The sequence below is a fragment of the Cervus elaphus genome, chromosome 22 (genome assembly GCF_910594005.1).
Source record: "Cervus elaphus chromosome 22, mCerEla1.1, whole genome shotgun sequence".
In the NCBI taxonomy this organism is placed as follows: Eukaryota; Metazoa; Chordata; class Mammalia; order Artiodactyla; family Cervidae; genus Cervus; species Cervus elaphus.
Window position 1 is genome coordinate 12330722 of NC_057836.1, and position 24871 is coordinate 12355592.

The 24871-nt window shown below is 38.3% G+C and overlaps 1 protein-coding gene across 25 annotated transcripts in view; it reads right to left on the minus strand.

Moving 5' to 3' along the window:
* The window catches only part of WNK1 (WNK lysine deficient protein kinase 1), a 128614-nt gene that overhangs the window by 71603 nt on the left and 32140 nt on the right, over window positions 1–24871 (minus strand). For all 25 annotated transcript variants that reach the window (XM_043881868.1, XM_043881876.1, XM_043881873.1 and 22 more), the window contains exon 2: window positions 2099–2271. In XM_043881868.1, coding sequence (XP_043737803.1) covers window positions 2099–2271 — 173 coding nt within the window. The remainder of the gene's footprint in view (window positions 1–2098; window positions 2272–24871) is intronic.

Here is a 24871-nt window from a genome sequence, read left to right on the forward strand (position 1 = left end):
ACGAAACCAGGCGTTGAACCAGTATTCCTCGTATTGCAAGGGCGATTCTTAACCACTGGATCCTCAGGGAAGCCCTGATAATAGCTATCCTAACAGGTTATCACACTGTGGTTTTGATTTGTGTTTCCTTAATGACAGGACATTAAACATCTTTTCATGTGTGTATTGGCTATTTTTGTATCTTCTTTGGAGAAATATATATTCAAATTACTTGCCCATTTTTGAACTGAATGTCAGCAGGAATGTAAAATTGTGGAAAACAGTTTGGTGGTTCCTCAGAAAGGTAACGAATTACCATATGACTCAGCAATTCTACTCACAGGAACATAGATCTAAAAGAAATAAAACCAGGTACTAGAACACTTGTACACAAATATTCAGAGCAGCATTATTCCCAATAGCCAAAAGGTACAAACAGCCCAAATATCTATCAGCAAGTAAAAGGATAAACAGATTGTGGTTTATCCACAAAACATTATTTAGTCATAAAAAGGAATAAAGCATAGATATACGCCACAACATGAACCTTGACAAGATGCTAAATGAACATAGCCAAGAACAGACACATATTTTTTATTCCATTTATATGAAATATCTTGATCAGATAAACCCTTAGAGACAAAATAGTTGGTAGGGAGAATGGAGAGCTCTTTGATGGGTTTTAGTTTCAGAAGATGAAGAATTCACCTTCATGAGATTTGTTTACATAGCAACATGAATGTATCTAACAGTACTAAACTATATACACTTAAAAATGATGAAGACAGTAAATTTTATGTGTTTTTACCACAGTAAAAAAAAAAAAAATTCCCATCCATAAATCCTAGAGATCAGCTAGTCCAACCATGCATTTTACACATGGAGAACTGAGGCCCAAAGAAGGGGCTCTCAATGCCCTAAATCACAGCTGGCCGAAGTCAGAGCAGGGAGCAGACTCCAACTATGGTCCAGAGCTCTTTCTACTTTACCTCTTGCTGCCTTTGCTATGAGGCTCAGAAACTGAAAGAGATGATGATGGGAAAAGAGAATGTTAAACTTAAAAGAAAAATGCCTAAACACTTAATTGTGTGCAATTAAAGAGAAAATATACTGCGTGTGAAGTGGGATGGGGTGTTCTTTTAGGGTGACAAAAATGTTTAGGAACTTGACAGATGTGGTTATACAACACTGTAAATGTAATAAATACCAATGAGTTGTACACCTTAAACAGGACAATTTTATGAAAATTAAAAAAACTACTGTGTACTGACAGAATGACAACCCACTAAGTATTCAAACCAGAAAAAGAATCTCAAGATGAAGATATACATAACTATTACCACACAATTTTCCTTATTTTCCTTAATTCATTCAAATATTCATCAAGTCTCACGTACAGCACCAGGAGCACAGTCTAAGAAAAGAAATAGACATGTGACTAAGAAGAATTCTGGACAACTTAGAATAAAGATGTTGCCATAAATATTAGAAAAGTTGGAAGGGAAATTAGAATCTGCAGGGGGAGACAATCTGTTGGCTTTCCACATGTCACTCTTATGCATCCACAAGCACGAGCACAGGGGCACACCCAGGAGATACAGGATGCCCACACCTGACCTACATATTCCCGGGAGAGGCGATAGGTCTAGCTGTTTGGCTTCAATTTTGATGCTCCTGTGGGAAACTGAATTATTTGTATAAATGTGCCAACACAATTGGCATTCAATACAAAATTGCAAGGACATAGCAAAAACTGCCCAATATGAAGTGATAAAATAAATCGGTAAAAGTTGTCAATAAGCTTCAGCTTCATTTCAACCACTAGAGGGCTACCTTGTCACTTGATTTCTGATCTCTCAGCCACTCAACTTTAGAAACGCCAATCACCATGACTTAAAAGTAACTAGGCTTACTCTGCGACGTCTCAGTTCATACTTACCAACACATAATTACCAGACCACTTTATACACCAGAGGACCCTGTGAGCAGGGACTGTGCTCCCTTACTAATGTTTCCTCCTTAGGATGCTGGGCAACAACAAGAACTGATAAGGCCTGAAATAAGAGATTCAAGTTCTCTTCTATTTCCTGGTCAGCTTTTCTAACAGTGATAAACTTACGTTTTAAGAGTTCCAGATGTCATCAGTTCAGTCACCAACACAATGCACTTCTTTCCCTTTACTGTGGATTCCCAGGAGTCATAGAATCGAACAATATTGGGATGCTGAAGACCCTTTAGCATTTCAGCCTCTTCTTTAAATCGCTGCCTCTCAGACTTTGTTAACTTCCGATCCTATAATCAAAAAGCAAAAGAGAATATGGTTTAAGGTTAGGAGTTTGGGACTAATAGGTATACTACCATATTTAAAACAGATAACCAACAAGGACCTACTGTATAACACAGGGAACTCTGCTCAATATTCTGCAATAAACCAAAAGGGTAAAGAACATGAAAATGAATACATACATGTATATGTATAACTGAATCACTTTGCTGTATATCTGAAACTAAAAAACAAAAAACAAAAAAACAAAACAGAATATGATTTAAAATAAAAAAACCACACCAAGCCACATAGTCACACTTATATGCTAAACATGTACTATATTATGACCAACAATGTTAAAATAAAACATCCTAACACTGAAGTTACTAATAATAACTTCATTAGCCTGTTACAAGGAGTGTGAGAACAGGCTAAAGTGTATTTAAGAAAACTCTCGATTATAAAGTCATGCTTGAGATTATTTTGGTATCTTTACGGTTATTGTGTGCTTCAGATACACAGTTCTTAGGTACAGTTAACTTACCAATTCTAATGTAAGCCACCTATTGACAGAGACATGCAATTTAATAATGAAACAAGACTGTATTTTAGAAGTGGTGAGATCTAAATTTCTCCCCTCTCCCCACCAAGAAAATTGAGGGATGACTGTATATGCCTTCACCTCATAGGACTGTTTTAAGAAGTAATCTACTAGGCATATTTCTATCACATATTTAAAGTGCCTGGCACCTTACAGGTTAATTCACTTCTTATCTGAGATAAATGGAGAAAAGCACTTAATCTGATGTTCTTCCCTTGACAAAACAAAGCACCATACACACAAACTCTGCACTGCCCTGTAAATTAAAGTTGAAACTGTCAACTACCAAAGCACGTAATACATATTTTAGCAAACTATTCCAGGCATACAATAACATCATGTGTCTAAACACTAAAGACTTAATGTAAACTCTCCTGTGTAACCAGATGGCCTTTCCCATTGCTACCCTTGAATAACTCTTGGTAAAGAATCTGCCTGCAATGCAGGAGACCCCAGTTTGATTCCTGGGTCGGGAAGATCCATTGGAAAAGGAATAGGCTACCCACTCCAGTCTTCTTGGGCTTCTCTTGTGACTCAGATGGTCAAGAATCTGACTGCAATGCAGGAGACCTGGGTTCGATCCAGCAGCACTAGTACCAACTTTCACCACTACTACTACTATTACTACTACCCTGATTAGATATTACTATTCCTATCTCAAAATACCACACCAGGCATTCTTTGAAACTATGCTAGTCATTAGATCTTATAGGAGATCTTATAAATATATACATTAATAATGCATACTATATATCACAAATTCAAATGGTTTAATAACTATTTTAATACAATTTGTTTTCAATATACTATGTATTTTATTATATGAACTTAAAACATTATTCTAGCTTTCATTATTTAGCCTTCTGGGGCATAAAAAACTCTGTAAGTACATCTCTTAGGCTAAGCTAGCAGTAGACTTGCTGGATCACAGGGAACAGGTATTAAGAGACTGCTTTTCAAAGGGGCCATGCCTGGCACTGCAGTGCTATCACTAGTCTTGGCCATGACTCCACTTAAAAGTGAAAAGTGACACTGTCAGTTGCTCGGTCTTGCTGGACTCTGTGACTTCCAAGTAATTCAAGTTCAAATCCTTATCTCATACTTGCATGAACACAGCTCCCAGACCATGAACTCTGAGGGTAAACTTTCTTTCACGTGACTTGGGAAAAACTGTCGTTTCCCTGACTCAGAAACTGAAATTTTCTCTAGTCTGTCTTTATATTAAAGGTGTTGTTCCTCTTTAGGGCTTCCCAGGTGGCACTAGCGGTAAAGAACCCCCTGTCAAGGCAGGAAATGAAAGACATGGGTTTGATCCCTGGGTCAGGAAGATCCCCTGGAGGAGGGCATGGCAACCCACTCCAGTATTCATGCCTGGAGAATCCTAAAGACAGAAAAGCCTGGTGGGCTACAATCCATGGGGTCACAAAGTCAGACACGACTGAAGTGACTTAGCACATATGTACCTCTTTAAGCAATAAGTTTACTGGATCTCAGTTCCAATAACCTGCTTGGAACTGAGATTTATCTGCTCTTGGGGAGATGATAAAACCATCAGTTCAGTTCAGTCATTCAGTCATGTCCAACTCTTTCTGATCCCATGGACTGTAGCATGCCAGGCCTCCCTGTCCATCACCAACTCCTGGAGTTTACTCAAACTCATGTCCATTGAGTTGATGATACCATCCAACCACCTCATCCTCTGTCGTCCCCTTCTCCTCCCACCTTCAATCTTTCCCAGCATCAGGGTCTTTTCAAATGAGTCACTTCTTCACATCAGGTGGCCAAAGTATTGGAGTTTCAGCTTCACCATCAGTCCTTCCAATGAATATTCAGGACTGATTTCCTTCAGGATTGACTGGCTGGATCTCCCTATAGTCCAAGGGACTCTCAAGAGTCTTCTCCACCACAGTTCAAAAGCATCAATTCTTTGGCACTCAGCTTTCTTTATAGTCTAACTCTCTCTTGCATCCATACATGACTACTGGAAAAACCATAGTCTTGACTAGATGGACCTTTGTTGGCAAAGTAATGTCTCTGCTTTCTAATATGCTGTCTAGGTTTGACATTGCTTTTCTTCCAAGGAGTGCCTTTTAATTTCATGGCTGCACTCACCACCTGCAGTGATTTTGGAGCCCTTCAAAATAGTCTGCCACTATTTCCCCATCTATTTCCCATGAAGGGATGGGACCAGATGCCATGATCTTAGTTTTCTGAATGTTGAGCTTTAAGCCAACTTTTTCACTCTCCTCTTTCACTTTCATCAAGAGGCTCTTTAGTTCTTCTTTGCTTTCTGCCATAAGGGTGGTGTCATCTGCATATCTGAGGTTATTTGTATTTCTCCCGGCAATCTTGGCTCCAGCTTGTGCTTCATCCAGCCCAGCGTTTCTCATGATGTACTCTGCATATAAGTTGAATAAGGAGGGTGACAGACAATACACAGCCTTGACGTGCTCCTTTTCCTATTTGGAACCATGTCCAGTTCTAACTATTGCTTTCTGACCTGCACACAGATTTCTCAAGAGGCAGGTCAGGTAATCCGGTATTCCCAGCTCTTTCAGAATTTTTCACAGTTTACTGGGATGCACACAGTCAAAGGCCTTGGCATAGTCAATAAAGCAGAAATAGGTGTTTTTCTAGAACTCTCCTGCTTTTTCAATGATCCAACAGATGTTGGCAATTTGATCTCTGGTTTCTCTGCCTTTTCTAAAACCAGCTTGAACCTCTGGAAGTTCATGGTTCACGTACTGTTGGAGCCTGGCTTGGAGAATTTTGAGCATTACTTTGCTAGTGTGTGAGATGAGTGCAATTGTGTGGTAGTTGGAACATTCTTTGGCATTGCCTTTCTTTGGGATTGGAATGAAACCTGACCTTTTCCAGTCCTGTGGCCACTGCTGAGTTTTCCAAATTTGGTGGCATATTGAGTGCAGCACTTTCACAGCATCATCTTTCAGGATTTGAAATAGCTCAACTGGAATTCCATCGCCTCCACTAGCTTTGTTTGTGGTGATGCTTCCTAAGGCCCACTTGACTTCACATTCCAGGATGTCTGGCTCTAGGTGAATGATCACACCATCATGATTACCTGAGTCGTGAAGATCTTTTTTGTATAGTTTTTCTGTGTATTCTTGCCACCTCTTCTTAATATCTTCTGCTTCTGTTAGGTCCATCTCATTTCTGTCCTTTATTGATCCCATCTTTGCATGAAATGTTCCCTTGGTATTTCTAATTTTCTTGAAGAGATCTCTAGTCTTTCCCGTTCTACTGTTTTCCTCTATTTCTTTGCACTGATCACTGAGGAAGGCTTTTTTATCTCTCTTGGCTATTCTTTGGAACTCTGCACTCAAATGGGTATATCTTTCCTTTTAAACCATGCCTCTTTGTCAACAAGACTGGCAACTATCCCAGAAAAAACCCAGTGTCAATTCACACTTTTCCTACTCTGGTTTCTAGTTTCTTCTTAGTTTTTAAACCCTGGAAATCATCCTGACATCCCCACAAGCTCAACTATGCATTTAAAAGGATAGGATTTTTAGTTTTTAAAGGATAGGATTTAGTTTTTCTCATTAAAATGTTCAAAGTATCTGGTATTATACAGTAGGAAGAATTTTCAGCTTGTTTCGTTTTCCATTACTGACAATAGGGTTTCTTAATGTATGTTTTATTAAAAAAATATTGTTTACTATATATTCTTACACGTCCTCATTTCAAGAAACTATTCAAAAAAGAAAACCTAGATCCCCTGTTGCCATTACTGCTGAATTATGAAAACTGAAAGAGATTGTAACGTTAATCTACTCTCAGAACAATCAGAAGACTAATCACACATGAGCCAAATTAATTATAATATTCTAACTACCATTAAGTGATATTTAATTTTTATACTTTTTTTTTCATATATAGTCTACTACTTGTCTTGATAAGTACTCTTATTTTCTGAGGCATGCAACATTCACTTCAGTTTTAGCAATTATTCCATCTCTTCATAAATGGTTAATTAAATTTTAAATACTTGAGCACCCTGTGTCAGGCAACAGGATACAACAAACATAAGAGACAAGTGTCCTGCTAATAGACCTTCCAATGTAAGAGGAAAAGGCGCTAACTTTATTAGATATTAAAAAGAGAAGATATTTTTATTTATAAAACGAGCACTTCAAGAGCAAGTACTCGATATAAGACCCAACTCTGTGTGCACAAGCTAGTGTTGGCCCCCACCATCAGCAGGCTACCCTAAGGACTGAAATCATGGGCATGAAGCTCTAGTTTTATAATACTTGAAATGCTTAAGACTGAAAGAGTCTGCAGAAAGTGCTAAAGGCAAGCTTGGAAATGCAGGATACAGACTGGAGGCAAGGAGGCTCAGAACTTTAATAACAGTGAGCTACGCAATTTAAACTTATTTACTTAAATTTGTTTATTCAACCAGAGTTTAGAGCTTCTGGAAAGTGTATCACTTACAGTAGACCACTGCAGCTGAAACTTGGAATTTACATTGTACAGGATAAGGTAGTTTACAGTACTTAATAGTAAACAAAATGTTTTCTCTCAACTGGTATAGCCAGAAACTCACTAGAGGTTAACCAAGACTGTAGCATAATCACTCTACATTGTTACTTAAATTTTAATTTAAAATCTACATAAAGATTGTTTCTATGATATTCACAAGTGTTTTAACCTATACAAGGTTTGCAAACCTTTTCTGCAGAAAACTCAAACCAAAGTAATTTATTCATGTCTTTCTCTACTGCCACCATCCTATTTCATTCAAGCCATCAGGATCTCTGCCTGGATTTCTGCAGTAAACCTACTAGCTGTTTCCACACGCCTAATCTTGTTACCCCTGTACAATGTGTTTTCCACTCTGTCCAAATGCAGTCAGAATATCTTAACGTCAATTTAATCAATTCTATGGTATGCCCACTTCATTGATTCTTAGAAATGTCATTTTCCACACTTTTAACATCTCTGAAATTAGAGTGCATCATATAATTGGAATCTTAGACTCAGTGAAGTACTATATGTCATAATCCTGTTTAAAACTCTCCAATAGCTTTCTGCAGCCTTTAGGATAAAGGTGGAAAACCCCTATGACCTAAGAGGTCCCACACAATACAATCCTTGCCCACTCGTAGAGCCTTATTTCTTGTCACTCTCATGTCTCCTTTCTCAAGCATGGCATGCTTCTTCCCATTCGGGTCCCTCACACATGCTTCCTTTATAAAGGATGCCCTTCCATGGACCTTTCATGCCTGGTTAATGTCCAGCCATTCCCACAGGGATAGAATTGTTGACTGCCCCGCACTCTAGGTTAAATCATCCCCTCCCACCTATCTGTACAGTGACATGAACTATGTATATGCCTCTTTCAGAGCTCTTAGTCACAAAGTAATATTATAGTGAGGCTTATTCTAAAAGCAGTGACAAAATGTTTTTTCAGTGTTCTATCTTTAGCATCTGATAACCTAGCATTGTTCAACTGCCATGTGTTAAATGAATTCATGAAAGTGCTTTCCAAAAAAAAAAAGTGTGTGTGCTTCCCCCCCCCCAAAAAAAGTGTGTGTACATTCTTAACAAGTAGTTAGCATTTCCTAAGGAATAAAAGAAATTCTTACGACTTAAAAGAAAGGTAAGGATTAAATTTGGGCCTCTGAGACTCAGTAACTTAACACAACTCAAACATTACAGCCAATCTGCAAAGGTCAAGGCTGCCACCATTTTGATTTTTAAAAGGATTTGTTAAAAGCCATTGTAAAGTCTGCCAACTACTCATTTATAGGAAAATATAAAAGAGGGGCAGGCGTGCTAGTAACCAAACAGGGACTTCTTCCTCGACAAAAATCTACAATCAATTTTCTTCTACAGAATAAAAACACTGAATGCAACTTTTACCTAATTTTGCCTCAAAGTCATCTATACTGTAAATGGAGACTATTTTATGTGTCTGTTATAGATTTTTATCCTCCCTGAAAGCTATTGATGACTTATTTTAAGGGAACCTTGCTTTAAGTCTTTAACATTAGAAATATGAGTACAGGACTTCCCTGGTGATCTAGAGGTTAAGAATCCACCTTGCAATGCAGGGAACATTGGTATGATTCCTGGTCCAGGAAGATTTCTACATCCCGTGGAGCAACTAAGCCCGTAAGCCACAATTACTGAGAGCACCTGCAGCAACTACTGAGCCAGCACCTAATAACTACTAAAGCCCTCAGGCCCTAGAGCCTGTGCTCTGCAATAAGAGAAGCCACCACAATGAGAAGACCACACACCATAAAGCAGCCCCTACTTGCTGCAACTAGAGAAAAGCTCATGTGCAGCAATGTAACACTCACTACACCCAAAAATTAGTATCAATTCAGTTCAGTCACTCAGTTGTGTCCGACTCCTTGCGACCCCATGAACCGTAGCACGCCAGGCCTCCCTGTCCATCACCAAGTCCCAGAGTCCCAAACCCATGTCCATTGAGTCGGTGATGCCATCCAACCATCTCATCCTCTATCGTCCCCTTTTCCTCCTGCCCTCAATCTTTCCCAGGATCAGGGTCTTTTCAAATCAGTCAGCTCTTCGCATCAGGTGGCCAAAGTATTGAAGTTTCAGTTTCAGCATCAGTCCTTCCAATGAACACCCAGGGCTGATCTCCTTTAGGATGGACTGGTTGGATATCCTCGCAGTCCAAGGGACTCGCAAGAGTCTTCTTCAACACCACAGTTCAAAAGCATCAATAAATACAGAGTAAATCAAAACAACAACAACAACAACTATGAAAACAGATCACCAACCAAGTAGGGAAAAAGCCCTACCAGGTAATTTGGTGTTTCTTTAAATCATCTGTTAACTTGTTCTATCTATAAGACTTCTTAATCTAGGACAATTTCATATCTCAGAGAATTACACTATTTTAGCACCCACAAGAATTTGTAAAACAATGTAAAAGAGATCAAAACTAACATAAGCACACAGACCATAAGAACACCTGGGGCTTTTTAATTAATATTTGTCAAGTGTTTGCTATTTACACTAACTGAAGAGTAAAACTGGTTGTTTTACTTCTGTTCCCATTCTCAGAAAACCCATAGATATTAGGAAATACTTTAAACAGATGAACAGACTCAGAAATTTAGTGTCTTCTTCAAATTCACAATGAGATGCAGAAGCACAAATTAAATGAAGATTTGATTCATAGCTCATGTTCCATTCACTAAACTAGACAAATATATCTTAATTTTTATATAGCTCCTAGAACATTTATCTTCTCAGAAGAGCCATGTTGATATTTGTTATTAACTAGGGATCATTAAAAAGAACTAGGAACTTTACTAAATTATAAAGTATAGTTGAAGGCAAAATAAGAGTATATATTGTTTAAATACTATCATTTGTCAAACATAACAAAAAAGAAGTAGACTCACAGATACAGAGAACACACTCATGGTTACCAGTGGGGGAGGGGGCCAATATGGCATGGGGGGGGTGGGAAGTACAAACTACTGGGTATATGACAGGCTACATAGATGTGTTGTACAACACAGGAAACAGTCAATATTTTGTAATAACTGTAAGTGGACTGTAACCTTTAAAAGTTGTATTAAAAAAAAAAGACTTGGACACTTAAAAAAAACATTGCTAAGTGACAATCAAATTATCATGAAGTCAATGGTAAAATTTATTTTTTATTTTATTTTTTGGCCACACCATGCAGCATGTGACATCTTAGTTCCCTGACCAGGGATTGAACTCAAGGCCCCTGCATTAGGAGCAGAGTCTTAACCACTGGGGAAGTCCCTCTTTTTAACTTTAAGTATCAAAGAAAATTTTGAGCAGATTACCACAGCTGTTGCTTTTTGGCATCTTCTTCTCCAACATTATCAAACTGGGTATTTCTGGGAGCTTGATACACTATCCCTACTGCAACACTCATTACCTTCGGTGTAAATGAGAGCTGATGCAGCTAACCCACTCTATTCATTTCATTCATTTCTTTCCACCTACATAAAATTGTTTTGACAGGCTAAATGAACAAAACCAAGGATCACTGTCACATGACCTCCCATAACATGCACAGTTCCAGGCAGCTAAGGGGCGGAGGTGGGGAGCCTAACAACAACTGAAACAATTGTTCATCTCAGTGCCATCCAAATAACAGTGCTCAGGAGATTTGCTGATGCAATTTCTTCTTGGGTGAGAAATGCAATGTATAATGGCTTAAAGCAATTTGACATCTTCAGTTCCTTGCTTTGTATATTTTAAACATCCTCTGGGGGCATTTTCTCATCCCTAAATTTCAGTATTCTCTAAAATGGCAATCCTATGCCTTCCTATTGATTATTTTATCAGCCCCAGAAACAAACCTTCCAAACAAATTGCTTAACTGAAACAGTGAGCTTGATTTTCATAAAATCAAATCAGAAATATTTCTTTTATTAGTTAATTAACATCTGTACCCCCAGAAAATTTGACACTTGAGACTTATTAACATTTAAACTTCTATTGCATTTTATTTTTAGCAATATTCAAAATTTTACTACTAAAATAAGAACACATATGATAAGTCTACACATCAAAATATGGGTGGAGAGTAGTGTCTGGAACTCCTTGATTAGAATATTTGAGGTCAATATTGGAGTCCTCCCTCTTTATCATTATCTGCACCACACTGACTTCGCAAAGACCTGAGCACGTATTCCATCTTTTACAGTGATACTAATTGCTGGGTGCTGGAATACGGAAATGAAAACTTGTTTTCAGGCATAGAGAACAGCAGTTTGAACCACTGTTTGGGCCCACGCAGCATGGGTTCCAGTAACTATTTACCAAAAATTTAAAAGAATTATTCTGTATTTTGAAAGAAAGTTATCACATAAAGTTTTCATGCAAATGACTAAGTCCAGATTCTTCTCTCTTATAGGCCTTCATGGTCTAAAATAACAATTCAAAGATAGTAGAAAAGTATTTTGTACTCCTAAAGACGTCTATCTACTAAATACTTTGCTTTTTAACTACAGGTAACATATTCTTCTTCTTGAAAATCCCCAAATAATCAGACTTGAGGCTTGAAGGCTTGAGGAAAGGTGGGGAAAATAACTAATAGAAGCAAAATAAGGATGCTCATGCAAAAACTCTTAACTGTTAACAACAACAAAGATTAATAGGGCTTTTAAAGTGTTGTGAAATACCATGTGAAAATTAAACCTGAGTTTTACATGGCCAAATCTACAGAGTAAAGCCATGGTGGCTCAGTGGTAAAGAACCTGCCTGCAATGCAGGAGACACGGGTTTGATCCCTGGGTCGGAAAGATCCCCTGGAGGAGGAAATGACAACCTACTCCAGTATTCTTGTCTACGAAATCTCATAGCCAGAGAAGCCTGGCTGACTACAGTTCATGGAGTCGCAAGAGTCAGACACGACTGAGCAACTAAACAACAAACTCCTTCTACAAATTTCATTATGACCTTCCAATATGATACCCTTAGGAACAGGGTCTATCCTGTAGAGAAGAGAGTCTATTTGAATTTTCCTCAATAGGTCAACAGCTAGATTTAAAAAAAAAAAAAAAAAAAGGTCATCAAAAGAAGAGCAGAAAAGAACCTAGCTGTTCTAACTCCTCCTCCACCGCTCCCTTCTCCCTCTGGCTCATCTTAATTAGCATTTTATTTTCTTACAAAACATTCTCTGTTTCAAAGCAGGAAGAAAAACTAATCTACTTACACAAGAAAGTCTAGAGTGCTCTCTCAAACCAGACTTGTGCTAATTTATTTAGTTCTACCACTAAGCATCCTCCACTTCACCCCAAATCTGGGCCACAAATAAGTAAATGTGGGGCTTCAGATTCTCACCACCCTTCTCTTTTCAGAGGCACAAAACCAAAAGGAAATTAAAAATATCTAAAGCCTGGTACATATAGAAAGCTTTATGTTAAGGCTAAAAAATATAGCAGATACTTGTAATAGCTGAACCACAAAAGAGTAAACATATTTAGTCCTATCAGAAAATAGCTGTTTTCACTAAATGACTTACAATATCTATTGTTCATAATACAGCAAAATTCAGAACACTACCTAGTCTCATAAAAAGATTTCATTGAGATAAATCATATTTATCTGAATGTGAATGCAGTTAACTGAGAGGGCTAAATTCCAACTGTTGTAGGGTAGGAACTTATTCTAAAACTTTCTAAGCAAAGAAAAGAAGGCCAAGGGGGGTCAAGGAGAGTTGAAGGTGGATGCCAAGATCAAAAAACTCTTGATTATTTACAGGAAGAAAATTTTACACTTCAGAGACAGAAGTTACTCTGCAATGGATATCGAAAACAAAGTCCAAATGAAATAGGGTTGACGAATGGTCACCAAGGGAGAGACCAACAAAACAAAAACTTAGTGGGTCATCCTGGTAAGAACTGACCAGCATGGGAACTTAAATGTGGTAGGTACACATCACAAAACAGCCAGAGTCGCATCACAGAATTCAGAGTCTGATATCCGAACTGTTTTGTTTTGTTCAGGAAAGAAGTCAATAAAATAAAGTCCAATATATAAGAACATGGGCTTCCCTGATGGCTTAGTGATAAAGAATCTACCTGCAATGCAAGAAACCCGGGTTCCATCCCTGGGTTGGGAAGATCCCCTGGAGAAGGAAATGGCAACCCACTCCAGTATTCTTGCCTGGTAGATCCCATGGAGAGAGGAGCCTGGTACAGTCCATGGGGTCACAAAGAGCCAGACACAACTAAGCATATAAGAATACAATGCAAGAGCTTTTCTGTGTTCCTGACAAGATATTAACCCAAGAAAATAAGAACAAAGAAAAAAAACTTTTAATTAAAAAAAAGGAGAGAAGACTCTTTAACATAGCCATTCATATGAACTTTTAAATACTTATACCCCCTCTTTTCTTCTAAATTCTTCTCATTAGCTCAGCCTTAACCTTTCTCTTTACCATACCCACTTCAGGGGCAGTGAATAAATATTTCAGCTTTCCAAGGAAACTCAAAAGTACAGACAGCAGTAAGATTTGAAGAGTAAGGAATGAAAAACAAAATCAGAAAGCCTGATTTGCACAGGTACATCCAGCTTTAGAGTTTTATATGGAGAATGAATACTTGATATCCTCATGCTTCTCAAGGTCAGACTATTTTAATGTACTGTTTTACTAATTCTGGAGTACAAATTATTATTTACAAACGTCTACTGCACATTTTACCGTCAAAAACTCAATGTATCTCCTACTCTACAAAGTTTCTTCCACAAATCAGCTTATCCACTTTAATTTCCCTGTTTCTCTTTGTCTTTCCAAGTAGTAAAGGTGGAATCTCCTGTAATCTCTGAAATTTCATCATTTTCCACATTTCATTTACATTATTGTAACCCAGTAAAAGGTACAACTATGTCCTATCAAAATAACTATTGCCTAATTACACATTTTTCCACCTCATTCTATTCTCCAGATTCACATGTTCTCCAAAACACTTTTTAATCACACCAAGCCCCCTGCTCTGAAATAGTGAGTGTAAAATTAGCCAATTTTGCCTCATTACAAGAATCTTCTGTGGTATTCATAGCCAAGAATTTTCAGGCACTGCCCTCACCCTAGTGAATCAATCAACAGGGGAAAGAATTTCTTAACGACCACTAAGTTTGGGAAACCCTCAGGTACATCAAATCCATATTCCAAAGCCACTCAGATCCAACTTTTCTTCCACCCTTTCCAAAACAACCCATACAGGTAGGAATGAATCCTGTAATCTCACACAGCATACTCCTCTCTTTTTCTGCACTTCTGTAACTAAAGAAACTGCCATGAATTTTCTTGCTGTAAAACGCAAACATCCTTCTTGACTAAGTTATTCTGAGGAATCAACGTACTGCATGCAAACTTTTAAAACTGTGAAAATCATTATACAAAAGAACAGAAACTTTATGTCAGATACTCCATTCATAGGGATTTACCCCTCTCTATATAGTCCTGAATATAATTCACATTTGGCCAGTTTTACACTGCAGTGGAACAGACTACTGAAGAAGTCATCTGGAGAAGTTAGCATTTCCTTAATTTGGGACCACAAGAAATATCAGGAATGGGTAAAAGAATTCTGGAATCTGAAGTCAAGTAGACCCTAAGAAGCATCACGACGAACAAAGCTAGTGGAGGTGATGGAACTGAATTCCAGCTGAGCTATTTCAAATCCTAAAAGATGGTGCTGTGAAAGTGCTGCACTCAATATGCCAGCAAATTTGGAAAACTCAGCAGTGGCCACGGGACTGGAAAAGGTCAGTTTTCATTCCAATCTCAAAGAAAGGCAATGCCAAAGAGTGTTCCAACTACCACACAATTGCACTCATCTCACACACTAACAAAGTAATGCTCAAAATTCTCCAAGTCAGGCTTCAACAGTACGTGAACTGTGAACTTCCAGAGGTTCAAGCTGGATTTAGAAAAGGCAGAAGAACCAAACTGTCAACATCCGTTGGATCACTGAAAAAGCAAGAGAGTTCCAGAAAAATATCTACTTCTTTACTGACTACACCAAAGCCTTTGACTGTGTGGATCACAACAAACTGTGGATTATTCTTCAAGAGATGGGAATACCAGACCACCTGACCTGCCTCCTGAGAAATCTGTATGCAGGTCAAGAAACAACAGTGAGAACTGGACATGGAACAACAGACTGGTTCAAAATTGGGAAAGGAGTACGTCAAAGCTGTATATTGTCACCATGCTTACTTAACTTACATGCAGAGTACATTATGTGAAATGCTGGGCTGGATGAAGCACGGGCTGGATGAAGCACAAGCTGGGGTCAAGATTGCCGGGAGAAATATCAATAACCTCAGATACGCAGATGACACCACCCTTATGGCAGAAAGCAAAGAAGAACTAAAGAGCCTCTCGATGAAAGTGAAAGAGGAGAGTGAAAAAGTTAGCTTAAAAGTCAACATTCAGAAAACTAAGATCACAGCATCTGGTCCCATCACTTCAAGGCAAATAGATGGGGAAACAATGGAAACAGTGACAGACTTTATTTTGGGGGGCTCCAAAATCACTGCAGATGGTGACTGCAGCCATGAAATTAAAAGGTGCTTGCTCCTTGGAAGAAAAGCTATGACCAAACTAGACAGCATATTAAAAGGTCTGTCTAGTCAAAGCTATGGTTTTTCCAGTAGTCATGTATGATGTGACGATTGGACTATAAGGAAAGCTGAACATTGGAGAACTGATGCTTTTGAACAGGAGCGTTGGAGAAGACTCTTGAGAGTCTCTTGGACTGCAAGGAGATCAAACCAGTCCACCCTAAAGGAAATCAGTCCTGAATATTCACTAGAAGGATTGATGCCGAAGCTGAAACTCCATCCAATACTTTGGCTACCTGATGCAAAGAACTGATTCATTTGAAAAAGACTCTGATTCTGGGAAAGAGTGAAGGCAGGAGGAGAAGGGGACAACAGAGGATGAGCTGGTTGGATGGTATCACTGACTCGATGGACATAAGTTTGAGCAAGCTCCAGGAGTTGGTGAAGGACAGGGAAACCTGGCATACTGCAGTCATGGGATCATGAAGAGTCGGACACGACTGAGTGACTGAAGAGAACTGAAAAGAATTCTGTGCTCTGACTTAAGACAATGAATTACAAATTTATATACATATGAGAGTGAAAGTGTCAGTCGGACTCTTGGTGACCCCATGGACTGTAGCCCACCAGACTCCTCTGTCCATGGGATTCTCCAGACAAAACACTGGAGTGGGTTGCCATTTCCTTCTCCAGGGGATCGTCCTGATCCAGGGATCAATCCCAGGTCTCCTGCATTGCAGGCAGATTCTTTACTGTCTGAGCTATGGGTTTCCCAAGTTATATATGTATATTCTGGCTCAACTAGTTGAACAAAAGATTTCTAAAGGCAGTTTGCTTTTTTAATTACATTAGCAACCAGATGATAACTAAGTGGCAATTTATAAATTCAAGTCATTGTTAATTTTGTTAATAAATTAAGTTTGGCTGTTAGCAGGTTGGCATGCCCTAAAATGTCAGCAAATTTCCCAATGAGTTACTCTGAATTCCTCTGGCAGTTAAAGGGAGTATTTCTGCAGTTATCATTTGTAATTAAAAAGACATTCTCATAGGAATAAAGTATTTATCAAGTAAGACTGCAACAATAAACATTAATTTTATTTCAGTTTAATTTGCAAAACTGAAAGTATATTTTGATTTTATAGTTGTATAAGATCTATAAAGCACAAGGAATATATATAGTTTTCTACTTATGCAAATAATATGTTAACAATTTAAGTTAACTTCAAACCCATTTGGAGGCTACCATAGAAACAAAAAACAAAAACAACTTAGAAATTTAAGTGTTAGCAAAAATACAGAGAAATTGGAACCTTTGGGTATTATTGATAGAAATGTAAAATGGTACAGCCACTGTGGAAAAGTCTGGCAAGTTTACTCAAAAATCTAAACACAGAATTACCATATAATCCAGCAATTCCACCTCTAGGTTTATACCCAAAGAAACTGAAGTTGAGACTCACACAGATAACAACTTTTATACCACTATTCACTGCAACAGTATTCACAGTAGACAAAATGTGAAAACCCAACTGCCCATCAACAGTGTAATGGAAAACAAAACCTGGTAAACATGTAAAATGGAATACTATTGAACCAAATAAAACTGTCAGATTTGTCAGTCATAATGGCTGAATACAGACAGTCGTATGAGTCAATCTAATGTATGACTGAATTATTTTCCTTTTCGTGTCTTCTCCCAGCAGTTTGGTAGGTACCTTATTTAATTCTATCAGAGTTTCCTTTTACTTGTCCAACAACATTCTTCACCTTACATCTAGAGTCAGGCTCTCTGGAGTGCCTTACAGTGAGTTTAAACCATGTTTACCACCTTCCTTACCTCTTCTTGCTACAGTTATCTGGAGATTGACTAGTGCTTCCTTTTTGATTCCATAGATTATTCATCACAAATTCCCTTTACAGCCATGTTTACATTTTTAACAACTTCATTTATACTGTCAGTCATTATAAAATGGCTTCAATTCTTGATGCCTTAAGTCCTGTTTCAATACTCTACTTCCTTTAAATAGTACATGCCATGGTCTTCTGGGAGTCTGACTTTGGATCTTTAGTATTAATAAATAACTGTATTTTTCCACATAGACATTTATAAGCTGCCCTTCTTCCAAATCTTTAGAGTTCAATTATTTTGCTAGATTCTGTCTAAGATGTGTATGTGTTGGTTTTTTATGAGAATGAAGTAATGAGTTCTGTCTGTATGCAAAGAACTTTTTTAACTCAGAAAAATCATCTTCTAGGCTATCAATTATTGGTCCCTTTAGAAACACAATTATCCATAAATTGTTTCTCTCTTCTTTGAATTCACTTCTCGTTACTGACTTTTTATGGCATCAGCTTTTTTTTTTTAATGATATTCAATGTAGATTTAAATTCTGCTACTGTTGTCTTAAATTGTGTTCTCAAGCCCTCCTTAAAGTAGTCTGATCTTCTTTCTCTCATGCCAGAAACCCAAGTCTCCATGCATCTTACTGAATACATTAGCATTTTAATTTATATTTTTGAATCCCGCATGATTCTTCCGAATTCTCTTCTTATACCCATGCTTTTTTCTAATTTTTTTCCCCATGCTTTTTTCTTTTGGCTTTTTCTTGAACGAAGACAGATCTTCCAAACTTCTGTTTATAGCCCCACTGTGAGCCACACATGTGGAAGGCAGGTGATTGGGTGGGAAAAAAAGTTGACAGCCAGGCAGCAGGAAACCTGAATGCTAGAGAAAAGCTCAATGATGTTATTTTTTCTCTTTAAAATATTATAAACTCACTGCCAAATTGCAAGGTGATCAAGAAAGATGAAGCCAAAAACGTGGGGTGGGAGAGGAAGGCAGGAGAGAGAAAAGGATTTAGAACTGTCAGTTCAGTTCAGTTCAGTTGAGTCACTCAGTCATTGCGTCCGACCCCATGGACTGCAGCACATCAGGCCTGCCTGTCCATCACCAACTCCCGGAGTTGATTCAAACTCATGTCCATTGTGTTGGTGATGCCATCCAACCATCTCATCCTCTATCGTCCTCCTCTCCTCCCGCCTTCAATCTTTCCCAGCATCAGGGTAACTTTTCAAATGAGTTAGTTCTTCCCATCAGGTGGTCAAAGTACTGGAGTTCTGGCTTCAGCATCAGTCCTTCCACCATACAAATAAATATGCCCCAGGAAAAAAAGAGAATAGGGAAAAAAACAGGAGTAAAAATGAGAACATTCCCCAAAGCAGGAAAACATTTACAAGGGTCCATTAACAAACAGCCCAACACAACAGATGGCAGAGAAAAGGTAAAAACAAAAAGGACGCTCATGAGAACCAATTATTCCAAGTTAGTAGAGGCTGATAACAGATTTTTAAAGGATTTACATGAGTGATATTATGGTTTTAGGATGCTTTCCATAATCTTTTCTAAAGGAAATCGACCATTTTTTCTTAGTGTATTATATGACAGTAACCTTATTTTTATCCTAAATTTACTATTTAGTTCTCTTGTACATGTCTCATTTTAACAAACAACAGGGAGACCAATATAATAACACATTTTCCTTCATAATTTTATAGATTTTTCTGGTCATCCAACTTTGCTAAGCTCTGCCTTAAATAGTTCTTCCATAGACAGCTGACAATCTGGTATCTTAATGATTCTAAAAACCACAAAGAAAAGGTCTGATTTGTTCTTCATGACACAGCCCTTTAATCACTTGGCAACAGCCATCATTGCTAGACCCCAGAGATTTTATTCTTTAGATGGAGAGGGCTGGCTGCCCTCTGCCCTGCTACAAGTTTATTCCTTAGTTATAGGAGGATGACACAAAAGTGTTCTGGCCTTATTTCTTTATAACAGTAGCTACCATGTGTTACTCACCAAGAACTAGTTACCATACTGAAGAGTCCATTTAATCTGTGTATCAACCCTAAAAGGTAGATGCTATCATTATCTTCATCTTACAAATGAAGAAAATGGAGGCTTTTAATGACCTAGCTGGAATCTGAATCCAAATCATGTCTCTTTTCCTCCGACTTTCATAAAAACTCTGCAAGTTAAGGACAGAAAAGTCACAGAAAAATGGTTACAATTTTTTAAAAATGAATACGTATTTGTGCAAAGGCGTGGAGAACTGGAAGCACATGAAAATGTACAAAATACATGGTTGCCTCTGGGAAAAGCAGTGAAAGCAGGATGGAACAGACAAGGAGAAACTTTCAGGTTCTGTTGTAAACATTTGCATATAGCTTTATTATTAAACAACTCAAATTTATTCCTATTTGTATGGTTTTCTCTTACAAGAGTCACAGATTAAAAAAATAATAATAAAAAAAAAGTCTCATTAACCAGAAGTAAAATTACTATGGTTCTGTGCTAAGCTTTTTCACCTTTATATCTTTGCTCTTCCTCAGCCTGTAACACATGTATTTCCCTCCCTGCTTTCATGTGGCTAATTTATTCCGCCAGAAAACGTCCTTGACAAACTCTTGCACTTTGAGGGGGAGGTAGGAAGTAGCAGTGTTTCGGATTTACCCACATGGTTAAGAAAGTTCCTGTCCTTAGGAAGACAGACAGTTCAGTATAATGGGAAATCCCACAATTCTTCTCTTCCATTGTGGGCATTCTGGCTCCAAGTCTGAGTAAAATCAAACTGCTATTCCCAACTGAAGCCCAGAAGTGGGACATTATAACATGCATTTAAACCTGGACTAACAAATGACTCCTGTATCACCACATGTATAAAAATACAAAGACTAAAAACAGCCAACACTCTTCCAATTTAAGATTAGAAATGGAGAGAAAATTATCAGGAAGGGACACATCAGTCATATTATTGTGTGTTAGTTGCTCAGTCATTTACAACTCTTTGCAATGCCAAAGACTGTAGCCTGCCAGGCTCCTCTGTCCATGATTGCCATTTCCTTCTCCAGGGGGTCTTCCCAACCCAGGGATTGAACCTGGGTCTCCTGCACTGCAGGCAGATTCTTTATCATCTGAGCCATCAGGGAAGCCCAATCATATTAATAGTTAACATTATATACTTTAGTACAATGTTCTGTGCTAAATAAGCTACAAAACAGACAACTTTATCTGCCCTACTCAATATTTTTCACAAAGTAAATAATAAATACCTGAAAACTAAAATGGCTCACCATTTTGTGACAAGTTATGGTGACAGAACCATCAAGAAATGCAAGAAGACAAAGTGGTTGTCTGAGGAGGTCTTAAAATAGCTAAGAAGAGAAGCAAAAAGGCAAAGGAGAAAGGGAAAGATATACTCAACTGAAGGCAGAGTTTCAGCAAATAGCAAGGAGAGATAAGAAAGCCTTCTTAAGTGACGAACACAAAGAAATAAAGAAAACAATGGAATAAGACTAGAGATCTCCTTAAGAAAATTGGAGATACCAAGGGAACAAACATTTCATACAAAGATAGGTGCAACAAAGGACAAAAACAGAAGGACCTAACAGAAGCAGAAGAGATTTTAAAAAGGCGGCAAGAATACACAAAAGAACTATACAAAAAAGCTCTTAATGATCCAGTTAACCACAATGGTGTGATCATTCACCTAGAGCCAGACATCCTTGAGTGTGAAGTCACGTGGGCTTTAGGAAGCATCACTACAAACAAAACTAGTGGAGGTGATGGAATTCCACCTGAGCTATTTCAAATCTTAAAAGATGATGCTGTTCAAGTGCTGCACTCAATATGCCAGCAAATTTGGAAAACTCAGCAGTGGCCAGAGGACTGGAAAAGATCAGTTTTCATTCCAATCCCAGAGAAAGGCAATGCCAAAGAATGTACAATTGCACTCATTTCACATGTCAGCAAGATTATGCTCAAAATCCTTCAAGCTAGGCTTCAACAGTACATGAAGCAAGAACTCCCAGATGTACCAGTTGGGTTTAGAAAAGGCAGAGGAACCAGAAATAAAATTGCCAACATACAGTGGATCACAGAAAAAGCAAGGGAATTCCAAAAAAACATCTGCTTCATTGACTATGCTAAAAGCCTTTGTCTGTGTGGATCACAACAAACTGTGGAATATTCTTCAAGAGATAAGAATACCAGACCACATTACTTTCCTCCTGAAAAACCTGTATGCAGGACAAAAACCAACAGTTAAAACTGGACATGGAACAACAGAGTGGTTCCAAATTGGGAAAGAACATGTCAAGGCTATATACCGTTATCTTCTATGCGGAGTACATCATGTGAAATGCCAAGCTGGATGAATCACAAGCTGGAATCAAGACTGCTGGGAGAAATATCAATAACCTCAAATATGTAGATGACACCACCCTTATGGCAGAAAGCAAAGAAGAACTAAAGGGCCTCTTCATGAAAGTGAAAGAGGAGAGTGAAAAAGTTGGCTTAAAACTCAACATTCAAAAAACTAAGATCAAAGCATCCAGTCCTATCACTTCATGGCAAACAGATGGGGAAAATGTGGAAACAGTGTCAGATTTCATTTTCCTGGGCTCCAAAATCAATACAGAGGGTGACTGCAACCATGAAATTAAAAGATGCTTGCTCCTTGGTAGAATAGCTATGACAAACCTAGACAGTGTATTAAAATGCAGAGACATCACTTTACCAACAAAAGTCTGTATAGTCAAAGCTATGGTTTTTCCAGTAGTCATGTATGGATGTGAGAGTTGGACCATAAAGACGACTGAGTGCCAAAGAACTGACACTTTCGAACTGTGGTGTTGGAAAAGACTCTCAAGAGTCCCTTGGACAACAAGATCAAACCAGTCAATGCTAAAGGAAATCAACACTGAATATTCATTGGAAGGACTGATGCTGAAGCTCCAATACTTTGACCACCTGATGCAAAGAGGTGACTCCTTAGAAAAGACCCTGATGCTGGGAAAGACTCAAGGCAGGAGGAAAAGGGGGTGACAGAGGATGAAATGGCTGGATGGCATCATGACGTGAGTTTGAGCAAACTCAGGCAAATAGTGAAGGACAGAAAAGCCTGGCACGCTATAGTTCACAGGGATGCAAAAAGTCGGACATGACTTAGTGACTGAACAACAACAACATGGTGGCTCAGACAATAAAGAATCCACCTGCAATGCAGGAGACTCAGATTCAATCCCTGGGCTGGAGGAACTCCCCTGGAGAAGGGGATGGCTACCCACTCCAGTATTCTTGCCTGGGAAATTGCATGGATAGAGGAACCTGGTAGGCTACAGTCCATGGGGTTGCAAAGAGTCAGACACGATTGAGTGACTAACACTGCATGCATGAAGTGTACTCCCCCTCCTCCTTTTGCTTTTTTCTTTAAAAAAAAAAAAAAGAACCTCTTTCAAGCAAAGTACCTCTTGGCCAAATATAAACTTGAACCAGAATTACAGAAAAGCACAGATCTAGATTTTGGATAAATTAAGGACTGTGTTGTACAAGAAGTTCTTACCACATAAGTTTTACAAACAACTAACATTTGTAACAGCATTCTGATATGGCTAAATTTTTGAGTATATACATGAAAATTTCCATTTAAGCCTATTTGTGCAGTAATTGCCTCTTTTTCTTAGTTACAAGAAAGACATTTTTTAATATGTTTCATAATTAAAAACAGTAAAATTCTATTACTGACATTTCTACGTTTCTTTTCCAAGTTTGCCACTTCATAACGATATACTGTGGTATTATGCCGTCCACAAAATTTATAATACCCCACCAACCCTAACAGAAACAATTTTATGTCCCTTTTTAAAATATTAGCTCTCTGTAATTTAAAAAGATCGAAAGACAATCATCTTTCGCATCTTAACAGCACATTTTCCTTAGTTTTCCACTGCAGCTGCAATTCATCTCCCTAAACACCACAGTTTCTAAACCTAGCTCTACTCGCCAAATAATATCAAGCAAGTCATTTAATCTTTTGGGATTTCTACATCTTCACCTCTAAAATTAGAAGGACAAGATCAGGCAGAGCCAAAGATGTACTTAAGCTGCATTCCAAAAAAAGAGAGAAAGGAAGAAAATGAAGAGAAGGGAAGAGAAAGAGGGAAGGAAGGGAGTGAGGGAGGGAAGGAAGAAAGAGACAAAGTAACATTCAGGCTATAAACTGGAATCTCCCAAAGTTTAAAAAAAAAAAGTTAATACTAAGGTATGGGACATCGAAAGATTTTTGTCACTTTAAAACAGTGATCAGCAGTTTCCTATAAGGCCTCTATCTCACAGAAGACATTTCATTCAACTAAACCAGTTGCTACATGTTCCTTTTAAAGCCCACCACACAGCTTTTAGACACACAAACATAGAAAGTGAAGACAGATTCACAGGGAAATATATTAAGCATGTTTACCATTCTTAACAAAGAAAAGACAAACAGCAAAGAGGATGGCTTAGAAGGCTAAGGTGAAGTCTCTCTACCAACCTCCCCTGTTCACAAAACTTCAGTTTAGAAACCACTTTATCCACAAGCGGTCTGTCTCCTCCTACTCGAAGTTCCTTCCCATCCCTCAAGACTAAGTAGCAGGCATTGCCCACTGCCTACTCACCATTCCTTCTCCTTGCTAACAGTGTTCACTTACTTGGTTCAACATCCGCCTTGTGACAGAAGAGAAGCAGGTCCTACCTCCAGTCCAAGGAAAGGAATCACGACTGGCCTAAACCAGTCAAGAGTCCCATTTCTGGGATTTGAATTAGGCATGGGCACATGACCACAACTCTGGACAGTGAAACAAAAGACAATCTGAAAGAAATGGTTTCTTCTGCTGCTAAATACCATCCAGGACACATGTGATGCCTGAGACTGGCGCCATAATGGGCACTGGCCCGAGAACGTCAAAGATACTGCTGATGACGTGACTGAATCAACCTATCTGGAAATGCCCTATCTTTTGTTAAAGATTATAAATCTTTATTCACTAAAGCTGGCCTTTTGGCTACTTGCTGCCAGAAACATCCTGAAAACTCTCAGCACTTTCAGAAGACACTTTATCGTACTTTCAGAAGACACTTT